At 40.4% G+C, this 26,713-nt stretch overlaps 1 protein-coding gene and 1 long non-coding RNA gene across 8 annotated transcripts in view; one reads left to right on the forward strand and one right to left on the reverse strand.

Annotated features, from left to right (window-relative positions):
- Positions 1 to 26,713, reverse strand: part of ACACA (acetyl-CoA carboxylase alpha) — a 240,643-nt gene that overhangs the window by 182,294 nt on the left and 31,636 nt on the right. For 6 of the 7 annotated variants that reach the window (XM_055400493.2, XM_055400510.2, XM_055400527.2 and 3 more), the window contains 4 exons: positions 8,345 to 8,477; positions 6,340 to 6,478; positions 2,191 to 2,300; positions 842 to 923 (listed from right to left, as the gene is read on the reverse strand). In XM_055400493.2, coding sequence (XP_055256468.1) covers positions 842 to 923; positions 2,191 to 2,300; positions 6,340 to 6,478; positions 8,345 to 8,477 — 464 coding nt within the window. Of the gene's footprint in view, positions 1 to 841; positions 924 to 2,190; positions 2,301 to 6,339; positions 6,479 to 8,344; positions 8,478 to 12,396; positions 12,465 to 26,713 lie in introns of those variants that run through there. The other variant, XM_088828658.1, reaches the window with a different exon arrangement.
- Positions 2,612 to 6,492, forward strand: LOC148774650 (uncharacterized). Its single transcript, XR_016035451.1, has 3 exons — positions 2,612 to 2,748; positions 5,364 to 5,451; positions 6,356 to 6,492. It is a non-coding gene; the product is annotated as an uncharacterized LOC148774650 (long non-coding RNA).

Genomic DNA, 26,713 nt, shown 5'->3' on the forward strand with positions numbered 1-26,713 from the left:
CCATATCAGAAACTTGACTACGGCGTCTGCTATGTTTTGGCTCATCTTTGTATCCTTTATAGAACCTAATGTAGCAAATTTTTACACACAGAGAGAATTCAATATATATAAATATATGGTGAATTAAATCCCTGACAAATCATCCTTCATGATCCAACTCTACCAGATTAACAAAGTCTTCTCTTCTTTTTATGATTATCCTGAAATAAGGACAATAAAGTTTTGGGGTTCAAGTCTAAAATATTATACTCTCCTTGGACTTAGGGAAACCCAAAAGGAAGATTTAAAAGCATAATCATCATTGTTGAGACAAAGACAGAAACACTGCCATATAACCTTGATTTTTCTCTCTCTATAGGAGAGCAGAAAAGTCAGAAGAAATAACCCTCACTTACAGGAATATAACCTATATTCTTAAATGTGAAGGTACTAATTCATATTTAAGGGCACACTGCCAGGGTTTCCTAAGTATTCAATCATCTTTTCTACATAAAAATAGGTCCTTTCTCCACATGTTTTCTTAAGGTTAATGACAAAGTTTTTAAAGGCCAGTGTTCTGGATATCAGAGTCTTCTCCATATCTCACAGAAAAGAACCCAGGGACAGAAAACACAATCAAGATACAAAATGTAAGAAGTGATAATGGTAGGAGAAAAAGAAAATGAAGAAGAAGGTTACTCTCAAGAGTTACTGATTGATGAAAAATAAAAGCTGAGTACATGTAGAAAAATAAAAGCTGAGTACCTGTTAAACAGAAGAAAAGCAAAATATAGAGGGGGAATACGGACCAAAATGACAGAGAGAAACAGAAAAACAGGAACAGTACGTCAGAAAGGCTTACCCATGAAGGCGATGCCATTTTTCAAAAGAAGTTCTGGGAGCTTGGGATTCTCAGAAGCATGACCCCAGCCGGCCCAAACTGCCTACAAGGGAACACAATATGATTCATTCTTAAAATTCATAGTAAAAAGAACACGATTCAGCTGTATTCCTTTCTAACCAAGACTGGCCGTACTTCATGAGATACAATAGTGCCATAGCAGCCTAATGCTGAATTCAGCTTCTATGCCTGATTCTTGGCCAACTTTTTACAGAACAACAATAAGCAGTCAACTGTGGTAAAAACCTCTGAAGACGTCAAAAACAAGTTGAAATTGATGTTAAGATCCAGCTGGTATTGCTGCTCTTCAGGAAAGTCAGTTCATAGCCTTTCAACCACACTCTACAGAGCCTCTTCTAGAAATGCTGGTTTTCTTTTCCAGATTGCATTACTTTGGCGACCCAACTCCACCTTTGTATCTAGTGGTTATACTGCCATACAAATCTCAAGTTTTTTCCTCTTTGGGCTTTAAGACACTTACCCTAAACTCTCTATAACAATGTGATAGAGAAGAAAAAACTCCTTCTACACTACCGTATTCTGGACTAAGAGTATTTCATTGGAAATAGGTAACTTTCACTTACTGGGAGGTTTGAAGGTGAAATGGATAGAATAATCTCTGAAAGACCCTTACAAACCTCTTGTTTAGATTATGTTTACTTTATGGTGACTCATTCCACTCTTCCCATCTTTCTTTTTCCTCTCTGTATATACCATATAAAGGCTCTTATCAAGGTTCAGAAAAGGTGCTTTATATAAAATTAAAATTTCTTCACTGGCTATCCCCTTGTGCCTAATTGTAAAATGGTTGAATTTGGCACACGGAACACTTCTCAATAACCTATAATGACCTATATGGGGAAAGAATCTAAAAAACAGTGGAAGACCTGAACGAAAGGCCAGACACTACAAACTCTTAGAGAAAAACATAGAACACTCTTTGACATGAATCGCAGCAGGATCTTTTTGGACCCACCTCCTAGAGTAATGAAAATAAAAACAAAAATTAACAAATGGGACCTAATCAAACTTAAAAGCTTCTGCACAGCAAAGGAAACCATAAGCAAAGTGAAAGGACAATTTTCAGAATGGGAGAAAATATTTGCAAACGAAGCAAATGACATAAAACTGAGAATATGTTTTATTCTCCAAAACGTAAAAACAATAGTGGATATATGTCTGTGGATAACTGATTCACTTTGCTGTACAGCAGAAACTAACACAACATTTTAAATCAAACATACTCCAATAAAAATTTTTTTTTTTTAAAGGCTGACTTTGGTTTTCAAGGAGATGCTGGCATGTCTTACTTGTACTGGGATCCTTTTAGCAATGTCAAGAATTAACTCCACATTTGCATAGTTGTTGTTGTTGGGGCCTCCTGGCACCGGCACATAGTGATCTGCCATCTTAATGTATTCTGGAAACACAAGCACATTAACAATAATTAAATTTATTTTCAGAAATGTAACATCAGAGCAGAAACTACACAAAAGACAGGTACCATCATATGTAATCATGAAACAAACTACATTCGTGGGATAACTTCCAGAACCATTCATTTGGAGGCTCTTTGTTAAGTCACAGGCACTAAAATGTGATAATCTCATAGTGAGGAAGCTCTGACACTAAGCAGCAGTTCTCAAACATTTCACTGTGTGAGCTTTTTGAAGAGTCATTATGATGTCTATATTAAGGATGATGTGTCACTGAGAGGCCCATTATTCTATTCAGAGAAAAAGTTCTAGGACACCTTTCATCTTTAACTTGCACTATATTCTGAGAAGGCCCCTTTCCTGGTATAAAGCCGGGACAAAATGAGGAAACCGGGGAGACTGCAGGGTTTGCAGACTTGCTAAACAAGAAAGGTGAGTTACAGGAGTCTGTCAAGTGCTTGAAAAACATTGGTTTATCTGAAATGTTGAGGATACTAGGTATTTGAAAGATACTTAAGAAGCTAACTTCTTTCCTTCCTTATTTTTCTGGGGAGGCACAGTATCCCCTTTCAAATCTGTCACCTGATGTTTCTTCCTTTCCTGGCAGTAATTGTGGCAGAGCAGCTACAATGTAAAGACTGTACTAAGCTCTTTATATACATTACTTCATTTAATACTCAATAATCCTTCCTATAATAGGTATTATGAGCATCCAGTTTATAGGGAATTATGTCTTGGAGCAGTTAAATAATTTGCTCAAGGTCCATCTCCACCATATTTTTTAAAAAGATTTTTTGGGGGGTGGGGGCTGGTTGCTGTTCTAGGTCTTTGTTGCTGCATGCCAGCTTTCCCCAGTTACAGGCTCTGGGGTTACTCTTCATTGCAGTGTGCAGGTTTCTCACTGGGGTGGCTTCTCTGGCTGCAGAGCAAAGGGTCCAGGCGTGCAGGCTTTAGTAGCTAAGGCTCCCTGGCTCAGTAGTTGCAGAGCACGGGCTTAGCTGCTCCATGGCACATGGGATCGTCCCAGACCAGGGAAGGAACCCATGTCCCTTGAGAGATCCCACAAGCTGCAGAGCAACTAAGCCTGTGTGCCACGATTATTAAGCTTGTGCTCTAAAGCCTGGGAATTGCAACTACTAAAGCCCACGAGCTCCAGAGCCTGTGCTCTGCAACAAGAGAAGCCACACAGTGAGAAGACCGTGCACCGCGAAAGAGAGTAGCCCCTGAACACCACAACTAGAGAAAAGCCTGCATAGCAACGAAGACCTAGCACAGCCAAAAATAAAAATAAATGAATAAAATATTTTGAAAAAGAATGGAGCCCATCTCACTGGGAGACTTTTCCTTGCTGGCTTGGAGGAAGCAGGAAGTCATTTTGGGATGGCCCATATGGCAAGGAGCCAAGGGCAGTCTCTAGCCAACAACCAGCGACACATTCAGGCCCTCAGTCCGACAGCCCACAGAAAACTGAGTGCTGCCAACAACCACGTGAGCTTGAACGCAGATCCATCCCAAGTTGAGCCTCAGATGAGACGGCAGCCCCACTCGAATACTGATGGCAGCCTGATAACCGGAAGTCGAAGACCCAGCTATAGAAACTGTGAGATAATAAATGTCCATTGCTGCTTTTTTTAAGGGGGATACTTGCCATAAGGTAATACAGTATTTTATTTATTCTGTCCATTAGTAACTACTATTTGATAACATTTAACATATTAATAGAACTTAATCTGAGAGAAGTTCAACATACATTATTTTTTTACATTTCAATACTGGATATTAATCAGAAATACGGTCAAAATTTTATGTCAAAAATTTATAGTGGCTGTTTGACATTAGTTGTTTACATACAATTCAGTTTTTGGTTGCAAGAAAGAACATTTGGTTTACTTCAACTAATAGGAATATCTCTTAAAGATGGGATGGCCTCTTGTTCGCATTTCTTCTGCTGTTGATTTTTAGTGCAGTTATCTGTGATTGTATGAATGGAGCTGAGTGGAGAGGTGCTCATCATGCTTATTCCAAATAAGAGTATATAACCAATTACTACAGGAATGAGGTGCAACTGCCCAATATTTTTGAGGCCAACAGGTTAAGCGTAAGGAGTTTAGCCAAGATTCAGGACTTAAAGCCCACATATCACATGAAGCTAAACTGAGAGTTTAAAATCTTGCCAGTTATCACATCCTCCAGTATTACCTTCCACAAACAGATCTTTCAAGTTGCTACCTGAATCATCCAATTATTTACACATATATTTTTAAGGTATCTATCAGATAAGATACATGTTGAAATATTTACAGATGTAATAAATATTTGCTTTAGAAATTATGCTTGGAGGAGAGAGGAGGTGTAAGTATAGCTGAAAGAAGTTAATTTTGGATAACAGACAGATGGGAAGGAATTCATTATGCTCTTCCACATTTGAATTGTGAAAAACAGCCACTTCATTTAAAATGCAAATCTTTAATGTCCGATTTACATGGAGACACACACACACATACCTAAAAAGACAAAGTCCATGCTTTTAAGGATGAAAAACAAGTCCATCCTTGATAAATACTAGATCATGTCTTGTACTTTTAATAAGCTATCTGCAGTTTCCAGATAACCCCTGTGTCACATCTTCAAATATTTGCATATATGTTCTTTCTGCCTGTAACACCTAACTGCTCCACTAACTCTTCCTCATTCTTGGGTAGACATAACCACTTTCAGAAAGCTCTCTTAACTCTGTTAACTCCTCTTAACTCTTAACCCAAGAGCAGGGACCAGAGTTAAGATGTCTCATGTGTTCTCACAGCACCCTGTACATATTCCTATTACAGCACTTACCTCATTGCACTGAAATTATTCGTTTCCTAGAGCAAGATCACAGCTTATTAAACTGTGGGTCTCCATGCTCACTGAGTGACTGAATACATGAATTAATAGGAGCACCGAATAGAAATATGGAAAAAGAAACCATGCAAGGTAGCTTACATTTATTATAGACGATTTCTTCTTTACAACTATCCAGTGAAACAGACATGACTTTCCTTGAACAGATACAAGACTGCAGCTCAAAGATGAAGGATCAATCTAAATGAATAACATCTGCTTTCCAATCAACTGGTGTCTTCTCTTTTTCTAAAGGTAATATAATTACCCTTACTGCCTTAGGAACAGTCTTAATATCATTGTCTCAATACAGAGAGTACATATAAAGACCAACATGAGCTTTAAAAGACAACTCTTTAAAGACACAGGTTTGATCCCTAGTTCAGGAAGATACCACATGACACAGAGTGACTAAGTCCATGTGCCACTAAATCTGTCTACTCTAGAGACCGAGAACTATGGAGGCCACACACCCTAGAGCCCATGCCCTACAACAAGAGAAGCCACTGCAATGAGAAGCCCACACACCACGACAGAGTAGCCCCAGCTCACCACAACCAGAGAAAAGCCCACGCAGCAATGAAGACCCAGCGCACCCAAAAATAAATAAATAAATAAATGAAAAATTTTTTTTTAAAGTATGAAGCAGAATTACTAATTACAATCTTTCAACTCTACCAACAGTCTACAATAACCTACCACTCTCAGATGGAGGGTCATCTAAGCAGAGAGAATATGCAGAAGAGCCTACAGAGTAAAACTTACTTGGGTCCTAAGAGTTCTCTATCCCCAGGAGGAGGGGGAAAAAGAATCTTAACACTAAAATTCTCTAAAATTCAAAGTAGTTCATAAGGGAAATGGCACTTCCTTCCAAGCCTTTCTACTTACACATGCTAGAATGATGTGACTTAGTAAATAACACTGAAAACTCAAATCAACACTTTGGTTAAATTAACACCTTAGAAAGAGCAGTTTAAGTTGAAGCTACATAGAGTACAATCCTGGTCTATGCCTATTATTGACACTTTTTAAAAGACAAGTCCTTCGGTTTGGGAATCCCCCAAGTTAACATCCTCTTCCTTAAAGGTTGTGCCATTCGATGTTTTACGTTTGAGGATGCTTTCTTAATGTTTAATAACTTACCTGCATTGGCTTTCAGGTCTTCAGGTGTGACCATGACAACAAATCGGATTGCACGTTCATTTCGAAACATCTCGTAAGACCACCGGCGGATAGACCTCATGCATTTCACAGCTGCAATGCCATTATTGGCAATGAGAACCTGGGAGAGTTGGGGGATGGGAATTGCAAAGAAAAGTAGAAAAGGCAGGCAAAGATGGAGGAAAAGACAAGAAAACATTTTTGTAAATCTTTCCATGAAAAGCCAGAGTTTCAACTAGGAATCTGTATTGCTGGTCTAGGCAATTAAGAATCAACTCCTGCACAGTCAAGGGATATTTTAAGATGTTAGCTAAGCAAATACTTCAATGCTGTTGTTGTTGCTTAGTTGCTAAGTTGTGTACGACTCTTACGACCCCCATGGACTGTAGCCCACAAGGCTCCATTGTCCATGGGATTTCCCAGGCAAGAAATATTGGGGTGAGTTACCATTTCCTTCCCCAGGGGATCTTCCCAGTCCAGGGATCAAACCTGTGTCTCCTGCACTGCAGTGGATTCTTTACCACTGAGTCACCTGGAAAGTCCAAAATATGTGCCTTTCTTAGTTCATTTCCTGAAGGGAAAGGTCAGTTACTCAAATCTTATAAGTTGAAAGAGACTCACGGACTTAGAGAACAAACAGATGGCTGCTGGCAGGGGGAGGGATGGTTGGGAATTTGGGATGGACAGGGACACACTGCATATTTTAAATGGGTAATCAACAAGGACCTACCGCACCGCACAGGGACCTCTGCTCAGTGTTATGTGGCAGCCTGGAAGGAAGGGGAGCTTGAGGGAGAATGGATACATGCATAAGCACTGCTGAGTCCCCTCCCTCTTCACCTAAAACTATTACAACATGGTTACTGGCTACACCCCAACACAAAATAAAAAGTTTGAAAAAATAAAGAAGGCCACTTAAAAAAGAAATCTTGTGAGTCTGAATTATTCTACCATTCCTACTACTAGGGAAGAGAAGAAACAAACTTTAGGGGGAACATGGATATCAAATAAGTAAGTTTTTAACAGTGTAGTGTCATGCACTGTTCTCTGCTGTAATGAAATAAGGCACACTGCCCTGAACATGTATAAGAACCTCTACACCGACCATCACCTCTCTCCAGAATGCTGACTCCAAATCCCTTAGAACTGTAGAGAAATTAGTCCAGAAAGAATGGTCACAAGAAAAAGAGTAAAGGATCAGTGATCCTGAGACTTCTCTGTTAAACAAACCTTTCACCTCCTCGCATGCAATCATGACCCTCAGGATAACAGAGGGGAGGAGACACGTAATCTATCCTCATTGGAAGACTAATGGAAGTACGCCGCTAAAGCAATACTTTTAGGAGTGGGAATACAGGTCCCTACCCTTTAAACTTTTAATCACTGTAAGCTATTGCAACCAAGTCAATCTCTCAGCTCTGACAGGATGTGGATAAAAGTGACTCAGATCTGCTCACGTTTCAAAATACTTATAATCACTTTAAGTATTTCATGTGGTTAGTTAGTAAGTTCATGTGGTATATAACCTCTAACTATCTCAAATTTCTGGTGAGATCCATAAGTTACAGTGTATCAAACTTGTTTAAGCCTTCTGTTCTGAAACTCTCTCCACTCCTTTAGCTCTAAATCCCAATTCAATGATCTCCCCATCACCACCCTACAAGCTAATCAATTTCCCATAGCCTCTCATATCAGTGTAGCCCAACTCTAGGAAAACCTCAAAAGCTTTCTAAGAGCAACTTATGGGCACTGCTTCACCTTCTTACTTAGTTAAGATTAAATTATCAGTGGTAAATACATATTTCAGAAAATAGTGAAATTATTTAATCATTTAATTATTTAATGAAGATAGGGAAGCTTAAAGGATAATTCTGCACAGTCTCAGAAATTCAAGCCACATGCCAGTTTCAAGCAAATCTAGACTACAAATCGAGGCGTTAAATTTCATGGGCTTTTGAAAAAAATAACTGAGCAGGTTGTAACTTACCTTCTCAATCACTTTATTCCCACCAAAACGAGTAACAAATTCTGCTGGAGAGGCTACAGTGAAATCTCGCTGTGAGTCTATTTTCTTTCGGTCTCGACCTTGCTTGACTAGGTGCAAGCCAGACATGCTGGATCTGTAAAAATAGAGAAATCACAAAAGTCTATAGGTAAGATTTCTTCACATCATCTATCTCCCCTGGAGACCTGCTTTTCACTACCCAGACTTAAAAGTGTACTTCCTATTGCTCCCTTATGGAAACTACATGCTGGCAGACCACACGGTTTTTTAACAGAAGAGAGAAAAAGAAAATGATCATTGCTTGTGAAAATTTAAGGGGGGAGGGGTATAAAAAAGTGCTCCTGAATAATAAAAGGCAATATTAAGGTTTACCAACAGACACCATCACAGAGCGATAGGCAAAGAACAGGCTAAAATGAGATGGTATGCTGCTGCTAAGTCGCTTCAGTCATGTCTGACTCTGTGCGACCCATAGACGGCAGCTCACCAGGCTCCTCTGTCCCTGGGATTAATAATATTAATAGACTCAGAGAGACTGCTATCTCTAAAAAATAAACAGTTAACCAGACTGCTTCTGAACTATGATTCTGTGGACCTTCACCTGTGTTATCTCTAGCCTCCGTCTTTCTTACTAGCTATAACTCCACATTTTTAACTGCCTACTAAACTTTTTAGTTGGGTATTCCATAGGTGTTTCAAAATCAACAACTCCAAAAACAATTTATTATGAGGCAGCATAAAAAAACAAATTTCACTGATCTTATGATAACACACTTTTTTTTTTCAGCTTTTTAAAATCTCTGAAATTGCTATGTATCTTACAATGGATGGTGCACTTTATTTAAGTGGCAGAATTTCTTTTTCTTGTGGCACATACAATAATGGTGCCTCTAACAATTAATGGAGATTTAAATTATATAGCAGTGGAAACAGCATAAGCCAGGGTTTAAATTCCAGATCTTCACCAAATAACCTTTCTAACCTTCACTTTTTATTTGATAAAATATGCATGGTATTGGGACTTCCCTGGTGGTCCAGTGGGTGAAGAATCCACCTGCCAATGTAGGGGATACAGGTTAGACCCCTGGTCAAGGAAGGAAGATCCCACATGCTGTGAGGAAACTAAGCCTACAAGTGGCAACTACTGAGCCCGCACACTGTAGAGTCTATGCTCTGCAACAAGAGAAGCCACTACAATGAGAAGCCAGAACAGTCCCTGCCTGCCGCAACTAGAGAAAATCTGCATGCAGCAACAAAGACCCAGCTCAGTCAAAAATAAGTAAAAAAGAAGAAAGGAGTTGCAAAACATACATACACACAGACACACACACACACAGTCCCTAGAGATCAGCTTTCAGTTTCTTAGGGAGAAAGAGATGGAGAAGGTATAAACCTAGGATAAATAAAGAACTGTCTAAGAATAAGACAATAAGGGGAGCAAAGTGTTTATTGATAAAATTAAGGTGGTGAAGGGAGTGATCATATGGTCTAATCAATAGTTCAGAGAGCAAAGGAACGTTCTGAGGGTCGTTTATAATCAAAAAAAGGGAAAAAAACAGAAATATATATTACTTTTAATGATGGGATCCTTCATGTAGCCATAATCAGAAGTTAGGCACCAAGCTAAAAACAAGATGATAAAGTGGAAAGATACAGAAGACCTCAAAATCTTTATTTCGCACCTACCTTTTTGCAGGAAGCTTTTGTAGAATGTTGTCTTCCAAAAAGATGAAGTAATCCAAGAAAAAGGGAGACAAGGAATGAAAGAAATAGCACAGAAGAAAAGAGAAGGGAATTCTCTCAGATGACTGTTAAAACTGGAGGACAGACTGCTCCAGGAAGAACGTCTCCTTGAAAAAATGGACAGATGGCCTACTGTACTTAACCACAGAAAAACAGAATAAAACTGTGTGTGTGTGTATGGACAAGTGTAATAAATATATATATAAATATATGTGTGACCAAGGAAACCAGAATTGAAAGAGACGCGTGTTCCCCAATGTTCATCACAGCACTGTTTACAATAGCCAGGACATGAAAGCAACCTAGATGTCCATCGGCAGACGAATGGATAAGAAAGCTGTGGTACATATACATAATCGTAATATTACTCAGCCATTAAAAAGAATACCTTTGAATCAGTTCTAATGAGGTGGATGAATCTGGAGCCTATTATACAGAGTGAAGTAAGTCAGAAAGAAAAACAGCAATACAGTATACTAACGCATATATATGGAATTTAGAAAGATGGCAATGATGACCCTATATGCGAGGCAGCAAAAGAGACACAGATGTGTCTTTTGGACTCTGTGGGAGAAGGCTATGGTAGGATGATTTTGGAGAATGGCATTGAAACATGTATATTATCATATGTGAAACAGATCGCCAGTCCAAGTTCAATGTATGAGACAGGGTGCTCAGCGCTTGTGCACTGGGATGAGATGGGGAGGGATGGGATGGGGAGGGAGGTGGGAGGGGGGTTCAGGATGGGGAACACATGTACACCCAAGGCTGATTCATGTCAATGTATGGCAAAAATCACTACAATATTGTAATTAGCCTCCAACTAAAATAAATAAATAATAAAATATTAAATAAATATATGTGTGTATTGCTTGTATATATGTCTGCTATATATATAACAATATTATATATTTATATTTAGACAAATACAAGTCATTTTATTATATTTATTAAAATATATAAAACATGATAGAAAGTCATATATTATATATAAAACAATGTATAATATATATATGTAAAATATACCAGTTGCTTTTTACTTATTTGACTCTCAGTGGAAGATATGCTTGCTTCATCCTGCAACAGGTGGAAGAAGCCAAGGAAAAAGGAAAAAAGGATGATTATTTTAAAGACAACCTTTGCCAAACTGGTATTTTTCATTTGTTTCTATATTTTCCAGGGTCTATTCAATTTTCATTTTTCAAAATAAAAACTCCAGAATGCAAAAAGAAATAAGTACACAAACATACACATGATTTGCTAGAGAGATATTTAATGTCTGCCATCAAGCAAACCATTCAGGGCTTTCACGTCGACCCTCTGCTGGAGAGGCACAGACCTGCAAGAGGTCTGAAAGTAGGGACTTCCGTGGTGGTCCAGTGGTTAAGAAAGCGCCTTCCAATGCACTGGATGCAGGTCCGGTCCCTGGTTTGGGAACTAAGATATCACATGCTGCGGAGCATCTAAGCCTGCGTACCGCAACTACTAAGCCCGGGCTCTCCAGAGCCCTGGCGCCACAACTAGAGTCTGGCTGCAACTACTGAACCCGCATGCCACAGCTAGAGTCCATGCTCCAAAACAGAGATTCTGTGTGCTGCTACTAAGACCCAACGTGGTCAGATAAATAAAAAGAGAGAGAGAGAAGTCTTAAGAAGGCCAAGTAGGCCTGATTCACTTCCTCCTCAGGTTGAGTTCTAACAGCAGGAAGAAGAAAGATTCAAGGTAGGACACCTTGGCACCTGCAACAACTCCAGGCTGGCTGCCCACTCTCAACACGATGCCAGGACAATAGCAGAGGGCACCTTTCCTGGCCCTAGAGACATAGTCTAAAAAAGTTTTCTGCAAAACTACCTTTGACAGGATGCTACCTACTATCCAGAGTTGCTATTTTCCTTCAAAATAGATGAAAAGACTTCACTCTTGAAAGTCCAGCCCAGCCCAGTGAACACACTTGGCATAGAGTGAGTGAGGTCCCTTAACCAGAGAGCGGCTCGCAGCAAGGTCTGCACAAGGCGCTTGTTTTCAACATAGCTACAATGTCACACGTGGTCTCGGGTATCTTTGGTTCAAATTCTGAATGTAAAATAAAGGTTCAGAAATTCAGGAGCAAACAAGAGATTTTTAATTCATTTCCTTAAGAAAAAAAAAAAAGAGTTTCCTACAGACCCACACAAAAAAAATCATCAAATCAGATTGCCCATAAATTCCAGGGCTTAGCTGTCAACACCTTTACTGCTTTTTAAAGGCATGTAACTGAACTGAACGCTGAGATAGGGCCCTCCAACACTTACCTTTGAAGCATGTAATATCTCATCTCCTTACTCTCCTCCGCAGAACCCTCCATATCAAGATGGCAAAGGAATAGAGGTTTTTCTCTTCAGCTGTCAGCCTTGTAAACGCAAGCCGGAGTTTGTCCTCCCGCTGCAGGTGCTTAAAACCCAGGAGGACAAAAGATACTGTGCCTTCTGCCTACTTCTTGGCCCTGCTTCAGTCAGAGTAGAGTATTCCTCGCGGCCTCAAACCACAGTCTTTTTGTCTACTCTGTCCCCAATCTCCACACTTCCCCTCCTGTTTGCACCCCCCCATTACACTGGGCTCCCACACAGCGTCAGCTGATTTCATAAGGGGACAGAGAGGAGAGGGGGAGAAATATAAAAGCGGTATGACGCTAAAGTGGATCTCAGCAGCTTCTGCCTTAGCTGCAGCAAATGTGCTTTAACCACGGTCACTTTCTTCTGACAGTCAGTGGAGAGAGGCTCCGCGGCCTCTCCAGGCTGCCAGGGGCACGGGACAGGGAAGGCTCAGGGCAAAAAGAGAAGACCAAACTTCCGAGGACAGCTACGCCCAGAAAATAATGGGGTCAGGAAATCCAGAGGGAGGAGGAAAGAACAGGTGATTTCTGAGACCCAATCACAACAAATAAGACTGAGTTTCAGACTCCAAGGTGGGGGGAGAGCAGGTCAAGAGGAAAGCAAGCCGGTCGGAAGGACGAGACACGCCACCACTGAGGAACTTGGGATAAAGTGGGAGTCACAACTCTAATTTTTAGGCCAGAGTAGTGGTGTACACACACACACACCTTTTTTAAAAAGAACAAAAATCTAAGATCTTATTCACTAAAATTTGAGAATAAGACTGGAGCTGGCACAAACAGGATACAGAGAGGACGTGGATAAAAATCACAGAAACGTAAAGGGGCCCAGACAAATATTTTAGACAGAGGTCTAACCCAGCGTTTATGCAAGGAAGAAAAACCCTGCCTGGAAAGCCACTGGGACACATCTATTGTTATGCTCATTTGCCACAGAGGGACAAATCACTTAAATAAAGAAATGGTGACTGAAAGGGAAATGGTATCCTGTTTTAAGTAGATGCTGAAAATACTGCTCCCTTGTCAGGGCAGAAAAGATCATGATTTCCTGAGCCAAATCCTCAGGAATGGTATTAATTCACCAGAGTTGTATCTAACCTGATTCAGGCACCACAGAAAAATTCCTTCTCACCAAAATGTTGAATACAAATGGTTAACTCTTATCTGATGCAACTATGCTGAGAATCTATTAACATTCCACGAAAACCCTTCAAAACAGAAGTACACAAATGACCTGGAACACAGATAAAAATCAAACAGAAGATAAATTATTAAGACAAACCTTGCTGTTAGGACATTCAGGTGACCCAAGGTGCAAAGACTCAATCAGGCCACTCAATCAATATGACCATTAGTCATAATTAAAAAAAAAAAAAAATGGAAGTCCTGGATTGTTTTCTGGACTCTGCATCACTCCTTTTACACTGTGCTAATGTCTGATAAAGTCAGTAAAGTTTACTTTTTCCTTTAAAACAGAAGATAAAGAGGAATCCTATCTTGATCTCTCTTCAGGATAACAAGTCTCGAAAAACAGAGCACTGAAGCCTTTGGTTCAGAACAATTACAGTGACCACAGATGTAGAAGCAACTTAATTTTTACACACATCTAAGGGTCTCCAGATGCAGGCACTTTACAGAAGAGAATCACTCTATGCCTTTGTTATGTTAACTCCAACATTCAAAAAGCAAAGCACAGCATACAGAAAAAAACAGGCTATTTTGCTCTTGATTATATCAAAAAAATATACTAAAGAGGCACTCTCGGGAACCAAGTTTGCGCTTCCCTTCACCAAAGGGATCTTTCTAAAACAACCAAACGCTAACACGGCACACCCAGCTCCAAAACAAAGCTAGTGTTTCTCATCTTTTACGGATGCTGCCCACCATCTTCCTGTAATGTGAGAACACAAGAAATAAAAGGCCACATTCGTTCCTCCAAATTCAAGGCACTCTCATTCTCAATCTAACATGAAAAGAGAGTGTCCAAAGTAGACACATACCTGGCACCAAATCCAACTAGAAGCCCACAGTGACCCCAGCATTGAAACATGCCAAGCACCACGGATGACGTAGCAGTTTATCCGGCAGACAGTGATGCATTTAGCTGGCTCCGTTGCAAGGCAGTCTGAGTTATACTGCAGCACGCACTGGGAGACAGTGTTTTTACACTGGGGCTTTCCCAAGCAAAGAAATCTTGGATCAGGGATGTACCTCTTTGGAAAATCAGTCTGCTGTTAGGGACTTCCCTCCTGCTCCAGGGGCTGAGACTCTACACTCCCAACTTGGGGGATTGGTGGGGTGGGGGGCTGGGTTTGATCCCTGGTCAGGGAACTAGGAAATGGCAACCCAATCAGGTATTCTTGCCTGGGAAATTCCATTGACAGAGGAGCCTGATGGGCTACAGTCCAGGTAGTCACAAAGAGTCTGACATAATTGAGCGCGCGCGCGCGCACACACACACACAGGGTACTAGATCTCACACGCCACAGCTAAGAGTTTGCATGCTGCAACCAAAGAGCCCAGCAATGAAGACAGAAGACCGCATATACCACACTAAGATGGCAAAGCCAGATAAATGAATATTGAAAAAAAAAAAGAAGAGGATCAATTGGCTATATATATAGGTTTAGTTGTGGAAATTCCCTGGTGGTCCAGTGGTTAAGCATCCACCTTGCAAGGCAGAGGACTTGGGGTCGATCCCTGGTTAGGGAACTAAGATCCACATGCCACAAAGCAACTAAGCTCACACGCTGCAACTACTGAGCCCGCGCTCCAGAGCCCCTGTGCCACGACTAGAGAGTCCAAGTATCACAGCCACTGAAATCCACGTGCTCTGGAGCCCACACGCTGCCACGAGAGAATCCCTAAGCCACAATGAAAGGTCCCGCACGACGCAACAAAGATCCTGTGTGCGACAACTAAGACCCAATGCAGCCAAATAAATAAATAAAATAAAAGGTTCAGCTGTGGCCTCGAAGTGTTTCACTGATCTATATGCCTCTCCCTGTAGCAAGGCCACAAGGCTTGACAACTATAGCTTTACAGTAGGTTTTTGAAATCAGGTAGTGTAAGTCTTCCAACTTTTTTGCTCTCCTTTTCCGTAACTGTTTTGTCTATTCCAGGTCCTTTGGGTTTCCATGTAAATTTTAAGACAAATTTGTCAAAGTATTAAAAAAAAAAAAAGAGCCTGCTGGGATTTTGCCCGAACTATGAGCTTATAGATCAGTTTAGGGGAAAATCATCACTTTGACAATACCGAGTTTTCCAATCCCCAAACATGAACTGCCTCTTCATTTACAGGCAGACCTCAGAGATACCACAATAAAGTGAATACTGCAATAAAGAGCGGAGAAGGCAATGGCAAGCCACTCCAGTAGTATTGCCTAGAAAATCCCATGGATGGAGGAGCCTGGTAGGCTGCAGTCCATGGGGTCGCTAAGGGTCGGACATGACTGAGCGACTTCACTTTCACTTTTCACTTTCCCTTTTCACTTTCACACATTGGAGAAGGAAATGGCAACCCACTCCAGTGTTCTTGCCTGGAGAATCCCAGGGACGGGGGAGCCTGGTGGGCTTCCATCTATGGGCTCACACAGAGTCGGACACGACTGAAGTGACTTAGCAGCAGCAGCAGCAATAAAGAGAGTAACAAAATTTTTTTGGTTTCCCAGTGCATAGAAAAATTATGTTTACTCTATACTGTAGTCATTAAGTGTGCAATAATAGTATCACGTCCACAGAAAAAATGTACATACCTTAATTTTTAAAAAATTTATTGCTAAAAATTGCTATGCCATAAACCTTTACATTGTACAACGCAATTATCTATGTAGCACAATAAAATGAGCGCAATTTTAAAAAGGTATGTGTATATTCAGACTTCAATTGGGATTCCTAGGTGGCTCAGGGGTAAAGAATTCACCTGCCAAGCAGGAGACATAGGTTCAGTCCCTGGGTTGGAAAGATCCCCTGGAGAAGGAAATGGCAACTCACTCCAGTATTCCCGCCTGGGAAATCCCATGGACAGAGAAGCCTGGTGGGCTACAGTCCATGGGGTTGAGAAAGAATCGGATACAACTTAGTGACTAAACAGCAGTAGCCGCAGACTTCAATTTCTCTCAGCAATATAACACAATTTTAATGTACAAGTCTTATGCTTTTTTGTTAAATTGATTCCTAAGTATTTTATTCTTTTTGATGCCATTCTGAATAAAATTATTTCAGTTTATTTTTTTTTGCTTGCTCACTGCTAGCTAGTACATAGAAATGCAACTAACTTTTGTATATGGATCTTACACCCATTTAAAAACCCTTAACTTTATTGAGATAAAATTCACATACCATATATTTCAGCCATCTAAGGGGTATAATTCAATGGTTTTTATTATAGTCACAGAGTTGCGAACCATCATCACAGTCCATTTTAGAACATTTTCATCGCCCGCCAAAGAAACCCTGTACTCAGCAGCAGTCAGTCCATATTTCCCTCAAACCACTCCCCAGTCCTGAGCAATGACTAATCTACTTTCCGTCTTTATAGGTTTGCCTATTCTGGATATATAAATGGGATGATGTCACGTGTGGCTCCTCTCACTGAGCATAATGCTTTCCTGTTGTAACATGTATCCATACTTTATTTCGCTTTATAGAAAATGTTCCACAGCGTGGACATACCACATTTTGTTTATCCATTCATCAATTGATGGATATTGGGTTGTTTCCACTCTGTAGCTATTATGAATAACGCTGCTGTGAACATTCACATGCAAGTTTTTAGGGGAACATATGCTTTCATTTCTCATAGGTAATTAGGAGTGAAATTATTGGATCATACGGCAAATATTTAGTTTTATAAGAAATTTCCAAATTATTTTCCAGACTGGCTGGAAAACAATTTACATTCATTTACATTCCCACCAACTACCCACAAAAGATCCAATTATTGCATATTCTTGCAAACATTTGGAGTTGTCACTTATTTTTATTTTAGGCACTCTGACAGTTGTATACTAGTATCATTTGTACTTCCCTAATAGCTAGTAATTTAAAACATCTTTTCACATCTCTATTTGCTATCTGTACATCCTCTGGTGACATCTGCTTCTTATTTCTCTCTCCTTATTGAAAATATTATTTATTGATTCATTGTTGTCATACTTTTAACAAATTCTTTAAACATGTTTTCCTTTAGTTATTTGAATACATTTATGATAGTTGCTTTGAAGACTTTGTCTGCTAATCCAGCATCTAAATGCTCAGAGACAGTTTGTGTTGACTTTTTTTCCTAAATATGGCCTACACTTTCCCAATTCATGTCTCATGATTTTTAATATACTAAATAATTTATTGTAGCAACTCTGGATTCTGATTTCTTTCACCCATGAAGACTGCTGCTGTTACCAATGTTTGCTCACTGGTTTTGCTTTCTTGGTTTAATAATTTGCCTGGGCTAAATCTGTGAGATCTGCCTCTCTCAAAAGTGTAGTCATTACTGTCTCAGTTCATTTTCTTCTTATCGTGCATGTTTTTACATTTTAAACTCCTTTCTAAGGGGTTACTTCTCTACTTGTAAAACTTAATCAGTCCGTGTTTGCTGCTGCTGCTAAGTCACTTCAGTCGTGTCCAACTCTGTGTGACCCCATAGACGGAAGCCCACCAGGCTCCCCCGTCCCTGGGATTCTCCAGGCAAGAACACTGGAGTGGGTTGCCATTTCCTTCTCTAATGTGTGAAAGTGAAAAGTGAAAGTGAAGTCACTCAGTCGTGTCCGACCCTTAGCGACCCCATGGACTGTTTCAGTTCAGTTCAGTTCAGTTCAGTCGCTCAGTAGTGTCCGACTCTCCGCGACCCCATGAATCACAGCACGCCAGGCCTCCCTGTCCATCACCAACTCCCGGAGTTCACTCAAACTCATGGACTGTTCAGGCAGTGGTTATATGCAAACACCTGAAGCCAAGTGTCCATGCATGCAGGAGAGTAGCACATTCAAAGTTCAAGACGTTTTCAAGTTACATCCTGGCTTCCGCTTTCTGCTGAGCCTTATCACGCCTACTCTGTGCAGGCATGCAGCCTCAACCAGCAATATGCTTACCCCAACCACAAACACACCTCGCATTAGGAGAGCCGGCGGCCCCCCTCTCTCGTCTGCTGCAGGGATGGTCACTGGGAGCAGGGTACCGTCTGCTACTCAAAAGGAATATGCTCCCTTCAACTGCAGCAACAGCAACACCCATCCTCAGGGCACACCCACAGCACTAAAACCTCCATGCCGACCAAGCTGAGGGCAAGAACACCACAGACGCCTACTGTTGTTATGGAATTTCAGCAGCTTTTCAAACATAAACTTTTCTCAGACTGCTGGATGCCTTACGGTTGATTTGAAGGCTGAAATGGTTTTGTCAGGCTTTATAGCTGCTTTTTGGTATTAAGGATTTGTTCATGTCCACACTCAGTTACAGCTGGAAGTCCTGCTTGCTTTATTTACTTTTGAAATGTAACGTCATACAATAAAGTGCAAAAGTCTTAATAATACATTTAGTTAATTTTACACACTTATACACACACAACCAACCACTCCATTAGGGTATAGATCATTTCCAGAGCCTCAGAAGGATCCAGGGTGCTTTCTTCCTAGTCAACATCTTCCCTAGTGTAAACACTATTCTGAACTCTATCACCATCAATTAATTTTGCCTACTTCTGAACTTCATATGTATACTGTCCTACTGTATGTATTTGATCAATAGTATGTTTATGAAACTCATCCACGATGTGGCATAGCAGTACTTTGGTTTCACTGTGTGTAACAGTACACTGTGTGACTATTGCATGATTTATTTATTTATTCAATTGATGGACATTTGTGTTATTTACAAATTTTGATTATACTTGTACTTGGTTTCTGGTGGACAAAAGCACTCATTTCTTTTGGACAAATAGCCAGGAATGGCTTTGCTTATTGATAGAGTATACTGAACTGAACTGATGGATGTTTACTATAAAAGACACTACCCAGAAGTGGTTGTGCCAACTTTTATTTCCATCAGCTATGTATGAGACTTTCACCTACATACGTGTATCTCACACCCTTGCCAACACTTGACACTGTCAGTCTTTTACTTTTGGCCTTTTGGGATGGCAATTAATTCACTGTGATTTCTAATCTGCAAATCCCAGATGACCGATAATATTAAACACCTTTTCATAAGTTTATTTGCTGGCCGGGTATCTTCTTTTCTGAAGTTCAAGTCTTGTCCCTATATTTCTATTGGGTTGAAATCTCTTCAAAAGACATTGAAACATCTTTTTCTTACTGATTTATAGGATTCTGGCAGTGAGATTAATTTTCTTCTTTCAGCAACGGAAAACAATTAGGCAAAAAAACATCAAGAATACAGAAGAATAACGCAATCGAAAAATTCAACTTAACTGACGTATGGAAACTGGAAGGCCAAATTACCAGAAGAGAAATCAAAATAGGAGAAAGGACAAGAAGAATTTCACAGCCCAGGCAGCATTTGAGAAGAACCTTGAAACTTAAAGTCTCCACAGTATGAAAGGAATTTCAATTTCAGGGGAAGATCATTCCAACAAGAAAACCTGAGAGAGGATTGGGGCAGAAGGAAAGAGAGGGAGAGGGGAGAGTGGTGGGAGGGGAAGTGGGAGGACGCCAGTGGGAGAGCGGGCAAGTGGGCGGATCTATGATGCCCTCGAGTAACTACTGTCTTTTCTTCCTTGCCATCAACATCATAAGAGTTGAACTGTTGAAATTCCTGCTCTTTCACCATTCGTTCACTACTTAATCTCTTGCCATCTACCAAAGCTGTTCATCTCAAGCTCTCCAACTCACTCCCTGGCGCTTTCTCTCCAGCTTCCATCACCAGTCACCATTTCACGCTGCGTCTTCTACCTTTAAATTATCTTTCCCATGGTTCTCCTTCTACCTCATTAATCATTTCCTTGTCTCCTTTTTCCTCCTCCTCCCATCAAAAGGTAGACAGTTCCTTAAGATACATTTCCCTTCTACCTATCTCCTCTTCCTCATAATGATCTGATCTACTTACATAACTTTAATTTCAATGCAACAAACATTTATTAAGCACATACTATACCCCCAGCATTGCTCTAAACTCTGAGAAAAGTAGTTCTCAGCCCAGGTTTCAGATCAGACTCACCTGGAGACTAGCAGAAGACCAGAGACTGTAACTTAATTAGTCTGGGACAGGGCTCAGGAATCCCTATCTCTTTAAAGTTCTGCAGGTGATTCGATCACATAGCCAAACCTCAATACTGCGTTCCACCTGACATGTCTTAGTGTGACATACACGATCTTTAATGAGCTGACCTCTATCTTACCAACCTTCTTCCACTGCACTAACCACCCTGTTCCCCTTATATTCCAGTACTACTCAATGTCTTATAACTGCCTGGACATGCTAGATGTTTTCACAATCTGGTACCTTTACACACATTGTCAACCCCACCATCTCTACCCTTCCTACTACACACAAAGCTATCTGTTAGCTTGTCTGTTTTATGTTCATCCTTCAGAACCTAATTCAAACGTCTCTGAGACATAACAGATCTCATTAAGCCCACCACAATGATGATTATAGCTGTCATATTACAAAGAACATTAGGACCCCGGCACCATGTGTGGCTAGAAACTCATATGTAACAGGGACCCAGTGAATAGTGCTGTGAGATGATCAGTTTACATCAGAAAGATCGCAATGACTGTGCGGCACTTCTACGGAAGCGGGAAAGAGACTGAAGAAAAGCTAAAATACCACTGCCATAAGAAATAAGAATAAGAGCGATGGCAGTGACAATGGAAAGAAGGCGATGGATTCAAGAATTATTAGGGGCTTGTTGTTTGATGGAAAACAACAAAATTCTGTAAAGCAATTATCCTTCAATTAAACAATAAATAAATTTTTAAAAATTATTAGGGGATAGTATGAAAAAGAATATGTAATTACGAGTGAGGGATAGCTTGGAAGACCAGAGAAATGGCTATGCCATTAATTAAGACAGACCTAGGGAGAGGATGTGGTATAAGGAGAGCAGGGGTTTATGGCAGGCATGCGGGAAAAATGGGGGGCAGGGCTATTTAGGGAGTTTGGGACCAACATGTACACACTGCGACATTTAAAATGGATAACCAACAAGGACCTACTATTGGTAGGGCACAGGGAACTCTGCTCAATGTTACGTGGAAGCCTCGAAGGAAGGGGAGTTTGGGGGAGGAAGGGTTCATGTATATTATGGCTGAGTCCCTTTGTTGTTCATCCAAAACTATCACAACATCGTTAAACAGCTACACTTCAATATAAAATAAACTGTTTAAAAAAAATAAGAGGGCTGAAGCCAGAAAGCCTTGCAGAAGACCACCAATTAAGGGGCATGTGGGAAAAGAAAGCCTACTGAAGCACCTAAGAGATCCTAATGTTATAATGTATTTTGACAATTTACTACCTTCTTTTTCAACAAGTCACTAATCACTGTCACCAAAAAGCAGGGAGGGTAACAAGATAAACTAAGAAATTTAAGGAATACAATGTATGGTTGTAGGGGCTTCCCAGGTGGCGCTAGTGGTAAAGAACCTGCCTATCAATGCAGAGATACTGGTTCAATCCCTGGGTCAAGAAGATCCCCTCCTGGAGGAGGGCATGGCAACCCACTCTAAAATTCTTGCCTGAAGAATCCATGGACAGAGGAGCCTGGCGGGCTACAGTCCACAGGGTCACAGAAAAGTCAGGCACAAACTGGTCCGGGAACTAAGATCCCACGTGCATGGTCCAAGACTGGGTACCAGTCTAGATGAACCAGGATTTTGGAGTCAACTGAAGAAACTTTAATATGACGTACATGTTAGATGAGATGAAAATATACTGAAATACAAAAGTGGAAACTTGACAAGAACAGAGATTGTAAAACAGTGTGTACTGGATGATCTCATTTCAGCAGTGAGAAATGCAGTATGCCCACGTGCACAGATAAGGATTCAGAAGACTATACAACAGGGTATGAGCAGGAGTTATCTCTGGGTGATGGATAAACAAGGCTTTATTTTTGCTTTCTTGTATTTTGTTTTTAATTTTTCTTATTGCTTCTTTAATAAAGCATTCTTTAAAAATATTTTTTTCTAGGACCTCCCTGGCTGTCCAGGGGTTAAGAATCTGCCTTGCAGGGCAAGGGACAGGTGTTCAATCCCTGGTCCGGGAACTAAGATCCCACGTGTCATGGAGCAACTAAGCCCGTGTGCTACAACTACTGAGTCAGCATTCCAGAGCACGCGCTCCGCAACAGAAGTCACTATAGTGAGAAGTCAGTGCAGCACAGCAAAGAGGAGCCCCTGCTCGCTGCAACTAGAGAAAGCCTGGGCACAGAAACAAAGATCCCGTGTAGCCAAAATAAATATCAAATACATATATATGTCTGTATATATATATTTCCAACTTCTGTCTCTTTTAAATAAGGCTGACATTTAATCAGAGGAAAACTGCTCAAAAAGAACCCCAACATATCTATTACACCCAAGGTTCGAGTTAGGTCTAGTGGCTGACGGTATGAGCTCTGACTGAATTCCATACACAATGCGCTGTGTGACCTCTGGTATGTTACTTAACCTGTGTCTCAATTCCCCACCCTAAATAGTGGGTAATAAAAGTAACATTATTTGCCTCGTGGAGATTAAGTGTGACACTCCATGGAAAGTATGTCAGAGAGTTCGACATGTAATAGTCAAGCACGTGATGATACAGGTTCAATCCCTGGTAGGGGAACTAAGATCCCACATGCCACTGGCCAACTAAGCCTGCTGCCACAACTGAGACCCTATGCAGCCAAAAATAAATAATTTTTTTAAAAAAAGCTTCAAAACTCTCTAGTTAAAATGCTTCTGAAGAGTCAAACATGTTATAGGCAATCTCACAAGTGAATTCTAAATTTTCTAAGATACTGGTAAAGTTCTTTTCTTTCTAGACCATAAAGATGATAAAGAATATAACTCACCTTCAAGGAGTCCTTCCTGAGTGAATTTAATGACTCTCCCCTTCTTCCATAGCACCAGCTACTGTATTAAACCCCGGCCATAGGACATATTAGGTTTGATTCATACAGATAAAATGTTGGCCATTTGACATTTGGAATAAACATTTTAAGAAATCTAAGAGACAATTAAGATGGTGTTTCAAACACATGAATTATAGGATAAAAAAGGTTTAAAGAAATCACAGTACCGGCACTTCCCTGGTGACCTAGTGGCTAAGACTCTGTGCTCCCAATGCGGAGGACCCTAGTTCTATCCTTGGGTCAGGGAACTAGATTCCACATGCAACAACTAGAGATCCCATGCACTGCAACTGAAAGATCCCACATGCTACAAACAAGATCTGGCACAAATCAACAATAAATAAATTTTTTTAGAAAAAAAGAAGGAAAGAAATCACAGTACCTTAAGAGGTAAAAGATGCAACTATGGGGCTTATCTTCTTCCAACTGGACTTCACCCAGTATACTAGTTGACAAAACTGACTGCAACCTTTGTTTGGCTGATAGTGTGACAGGTGGAGTAATCTGGATTTGTACAGCATTGTAAGTAGGCAGAACAGTCTGACCTCAAGTAGCATCATTTCACAAGGAGCAGAGAAAACGTCAATATCCATACAACCAGAAGCCTCTGTTAAATGCCACCAAACCATATATTAGGTATCAAAATTGAGATGCCTATGTTCAGTCTTTGATGGTCTTTCTCCTCAAATGTCCAATCAAATATTACTAAGGAGGTTCAGAAATAGAGTAACCTAGATGATATACAGGTCACATACCCTAGTTCATCTTCTCTAAAAAAAAGCCAAAGCACAGTTATCTACCATGAGGTCTATATAGACCCACCAAGCTATAATTACTTTCTAAGGGTATTATTTTCAAATGTCTGGGTCATAAGCTTAGGGAGTGATTTATCCAGTCTTTCACTAGAGAATATGTGATGCAAATCATCTCCAACTCTGGGAAAGTCTATTTTCTTTTCCTGCCTATCCATTCATCATGCCCACTAGCCTTCTCATTGAGCACCTAAAATCAAGCCCTAACTTGAAAGAGGGACCCACTCTTATTCTTTACTATGGCAGTTATTTCACTAGGCTTTAGATGACCTCCAGTTAGTGTCTTCTGAGAATGTACCTGCCTCTTCAATCTATATCACCTGTGAAGGATTAGGCTATTCATTCTGGGAGCTAATCCTAAACTCAGCCAGTCTCTATTTAACTTTGGGTTCAAAGGGTGAAAAGGAGTATCTGAATCAACGTCATCATTTTCACAGGTTAGGAATATGAGTCCAAAGAGGTAACATGAATTACCTGTAATCACGTCCTTAATTGGTGGCAGATGTCAGAACAGTCTTTCTTATATATAAAGTGAATCTGGATCAACTTAAGTTACCCTCGAGTGACTTAAATGAATCAGCGGAGAACCTGTGCTCTGTTTGGAACGTTAGCTATCTCAGAAGCAAGTAGGAACTGGCACTGTCTCCTTCCCAGGCTGCTGATCACACTTCAACGCATGGTTCCTCCACGAGCTACAGGCATGAGTTTTGCAACAGCAGGGCACGCAAAGAAATTCTCAGGCACTCATATCATTGCCTACACAGACTTTGCAATAAGAATCATCACCTTCGGGAGTGATTTGGCAACCATAAACTGCCTTGTAATATCACCAGCTGAATATCTTACAATGGTATTTATCTCACCATTGCCAAACTCAGAATTTCCTAACCCAATAAATGGATATTCTGCTTCACTTGGCCTCAAACTGGACAAATTTCTCAAGATGCTGTGGGTCTTTAAAGATCTAGATTTCTCCCGGCGTTTCTCAACAGGAGCAATATGACATTATGAGAACCATCCTCAGTGTGTTGTGTGTGATTATCCAGTACACTGCAGGAGGTTTAGAATGTTTGGTTCTGTCTTCCAAATGCAAGTAACAACCCCTACACATCAACAAATGACCTCGGGGAGGAAGATACCATCCACCAGTATTAGCCTTCAGGCCAATCATTAAGTGAAAATTATGTAAGAAAAAATGTTTACATAAAGATCTGACCTCTAGTCCCTGCCACTAAATACTGACTTACATTCCTCTTTTTTTAGCCCAGAGATTAGATATAATACTTTATTCACTACCTCTTAAAAACCAGCTTTGTGGGAACTATAAAATTAGAACACTTGCATGGTCAGGGAAGTAGAGGAGACAAGTTACTGATATGGAATCGGGGCATCTAACTTTGAATTCCAGTTTCTAGCTATTTATCTTTAGGCAAGTTCTTTTCCCTCTTCAGTCCTCAGTTTTATCATCTATTTAAACAAAAGGCATTAGTCTAAATTCTCTCTGGTTCACTGCAGTTTTGGGAATCTGCGGAGTAAAACATAATTTTTTTTAATTAATTTATTTTTTATTGGAGGCAAATTATTTTAAAATATTATATTGGTTGGTTTTGCCATACATTGACATGAATTCGCCCTGGGTGTACATAAGTTCCCCCTCCTGAACCCCCCTCCCACCTCCCTCCTCCCTTTATCCTCCCTCTGGGTCATCCCCGCACGCCAGCTCCGAGCATCCTATAACATGCATCAACCCTGAACTGGTGATTCGTTTCACATATGACAACATACATGTTTCAATGCCATTCTCCCAAATCATCCCACCCTCACCCTCTCCCACAGAGTCCCAAAGACTGTTCTATACATCTGTGTATCTTTTGCTGTCTCGTATACAGGGTTATCATTTGCATCTTTCTAAATTCCATATATATGCATTAGTATACTGTATTGGTGTTTTTCTTTCTGGCTTACTTCACTCTGTATAATAGGCTCCAATTTCATCCACCTCATTAGAACTGATTCAAATGTATTCTTTTTAATGGCTGAGTAATACTCCATTGTGTATATGTACCAAAGCTTTCTTATCCATTCGTCTGCAGATGGACATCTAGGTTGCTTCCATGTCCTGGCTATTATAAACAGTGCTGCAATGAACATTGGAGTACATGTGTCTCTTTCAATTCTGGTTTCCTCGGTGTGTATGCCCAGGAGTGCGATTGCTGGATCATATGGAAGTTCTATTTCCAGTTTTTTGAGGAATCTCCACACTGTTCTCCATAGTGGCTGTACTAGTTTGCATTCCTACCAACAGTATAAGAGGGTTCCCTTCTCTCCACATCCTCTCCAGCATTTATTGC

The sequence above is a fragment of the Moschus berezovskii genome, chromosome 20 (genome assembly GCF_049115385.1).
Source record: "Moschus berezovskii isolate FMDL1 chromosome 20, NW_MosBer_1.0, whole genome shotgun sequence".
In the NCBI taxonomy this organism is placed as follows: domain Eukaryota; kingdom Metazoa; phylum Chordata; class Mammalia; order Artiodactyla; family Moschidae; genus Moschus; species Moschus berezovskii.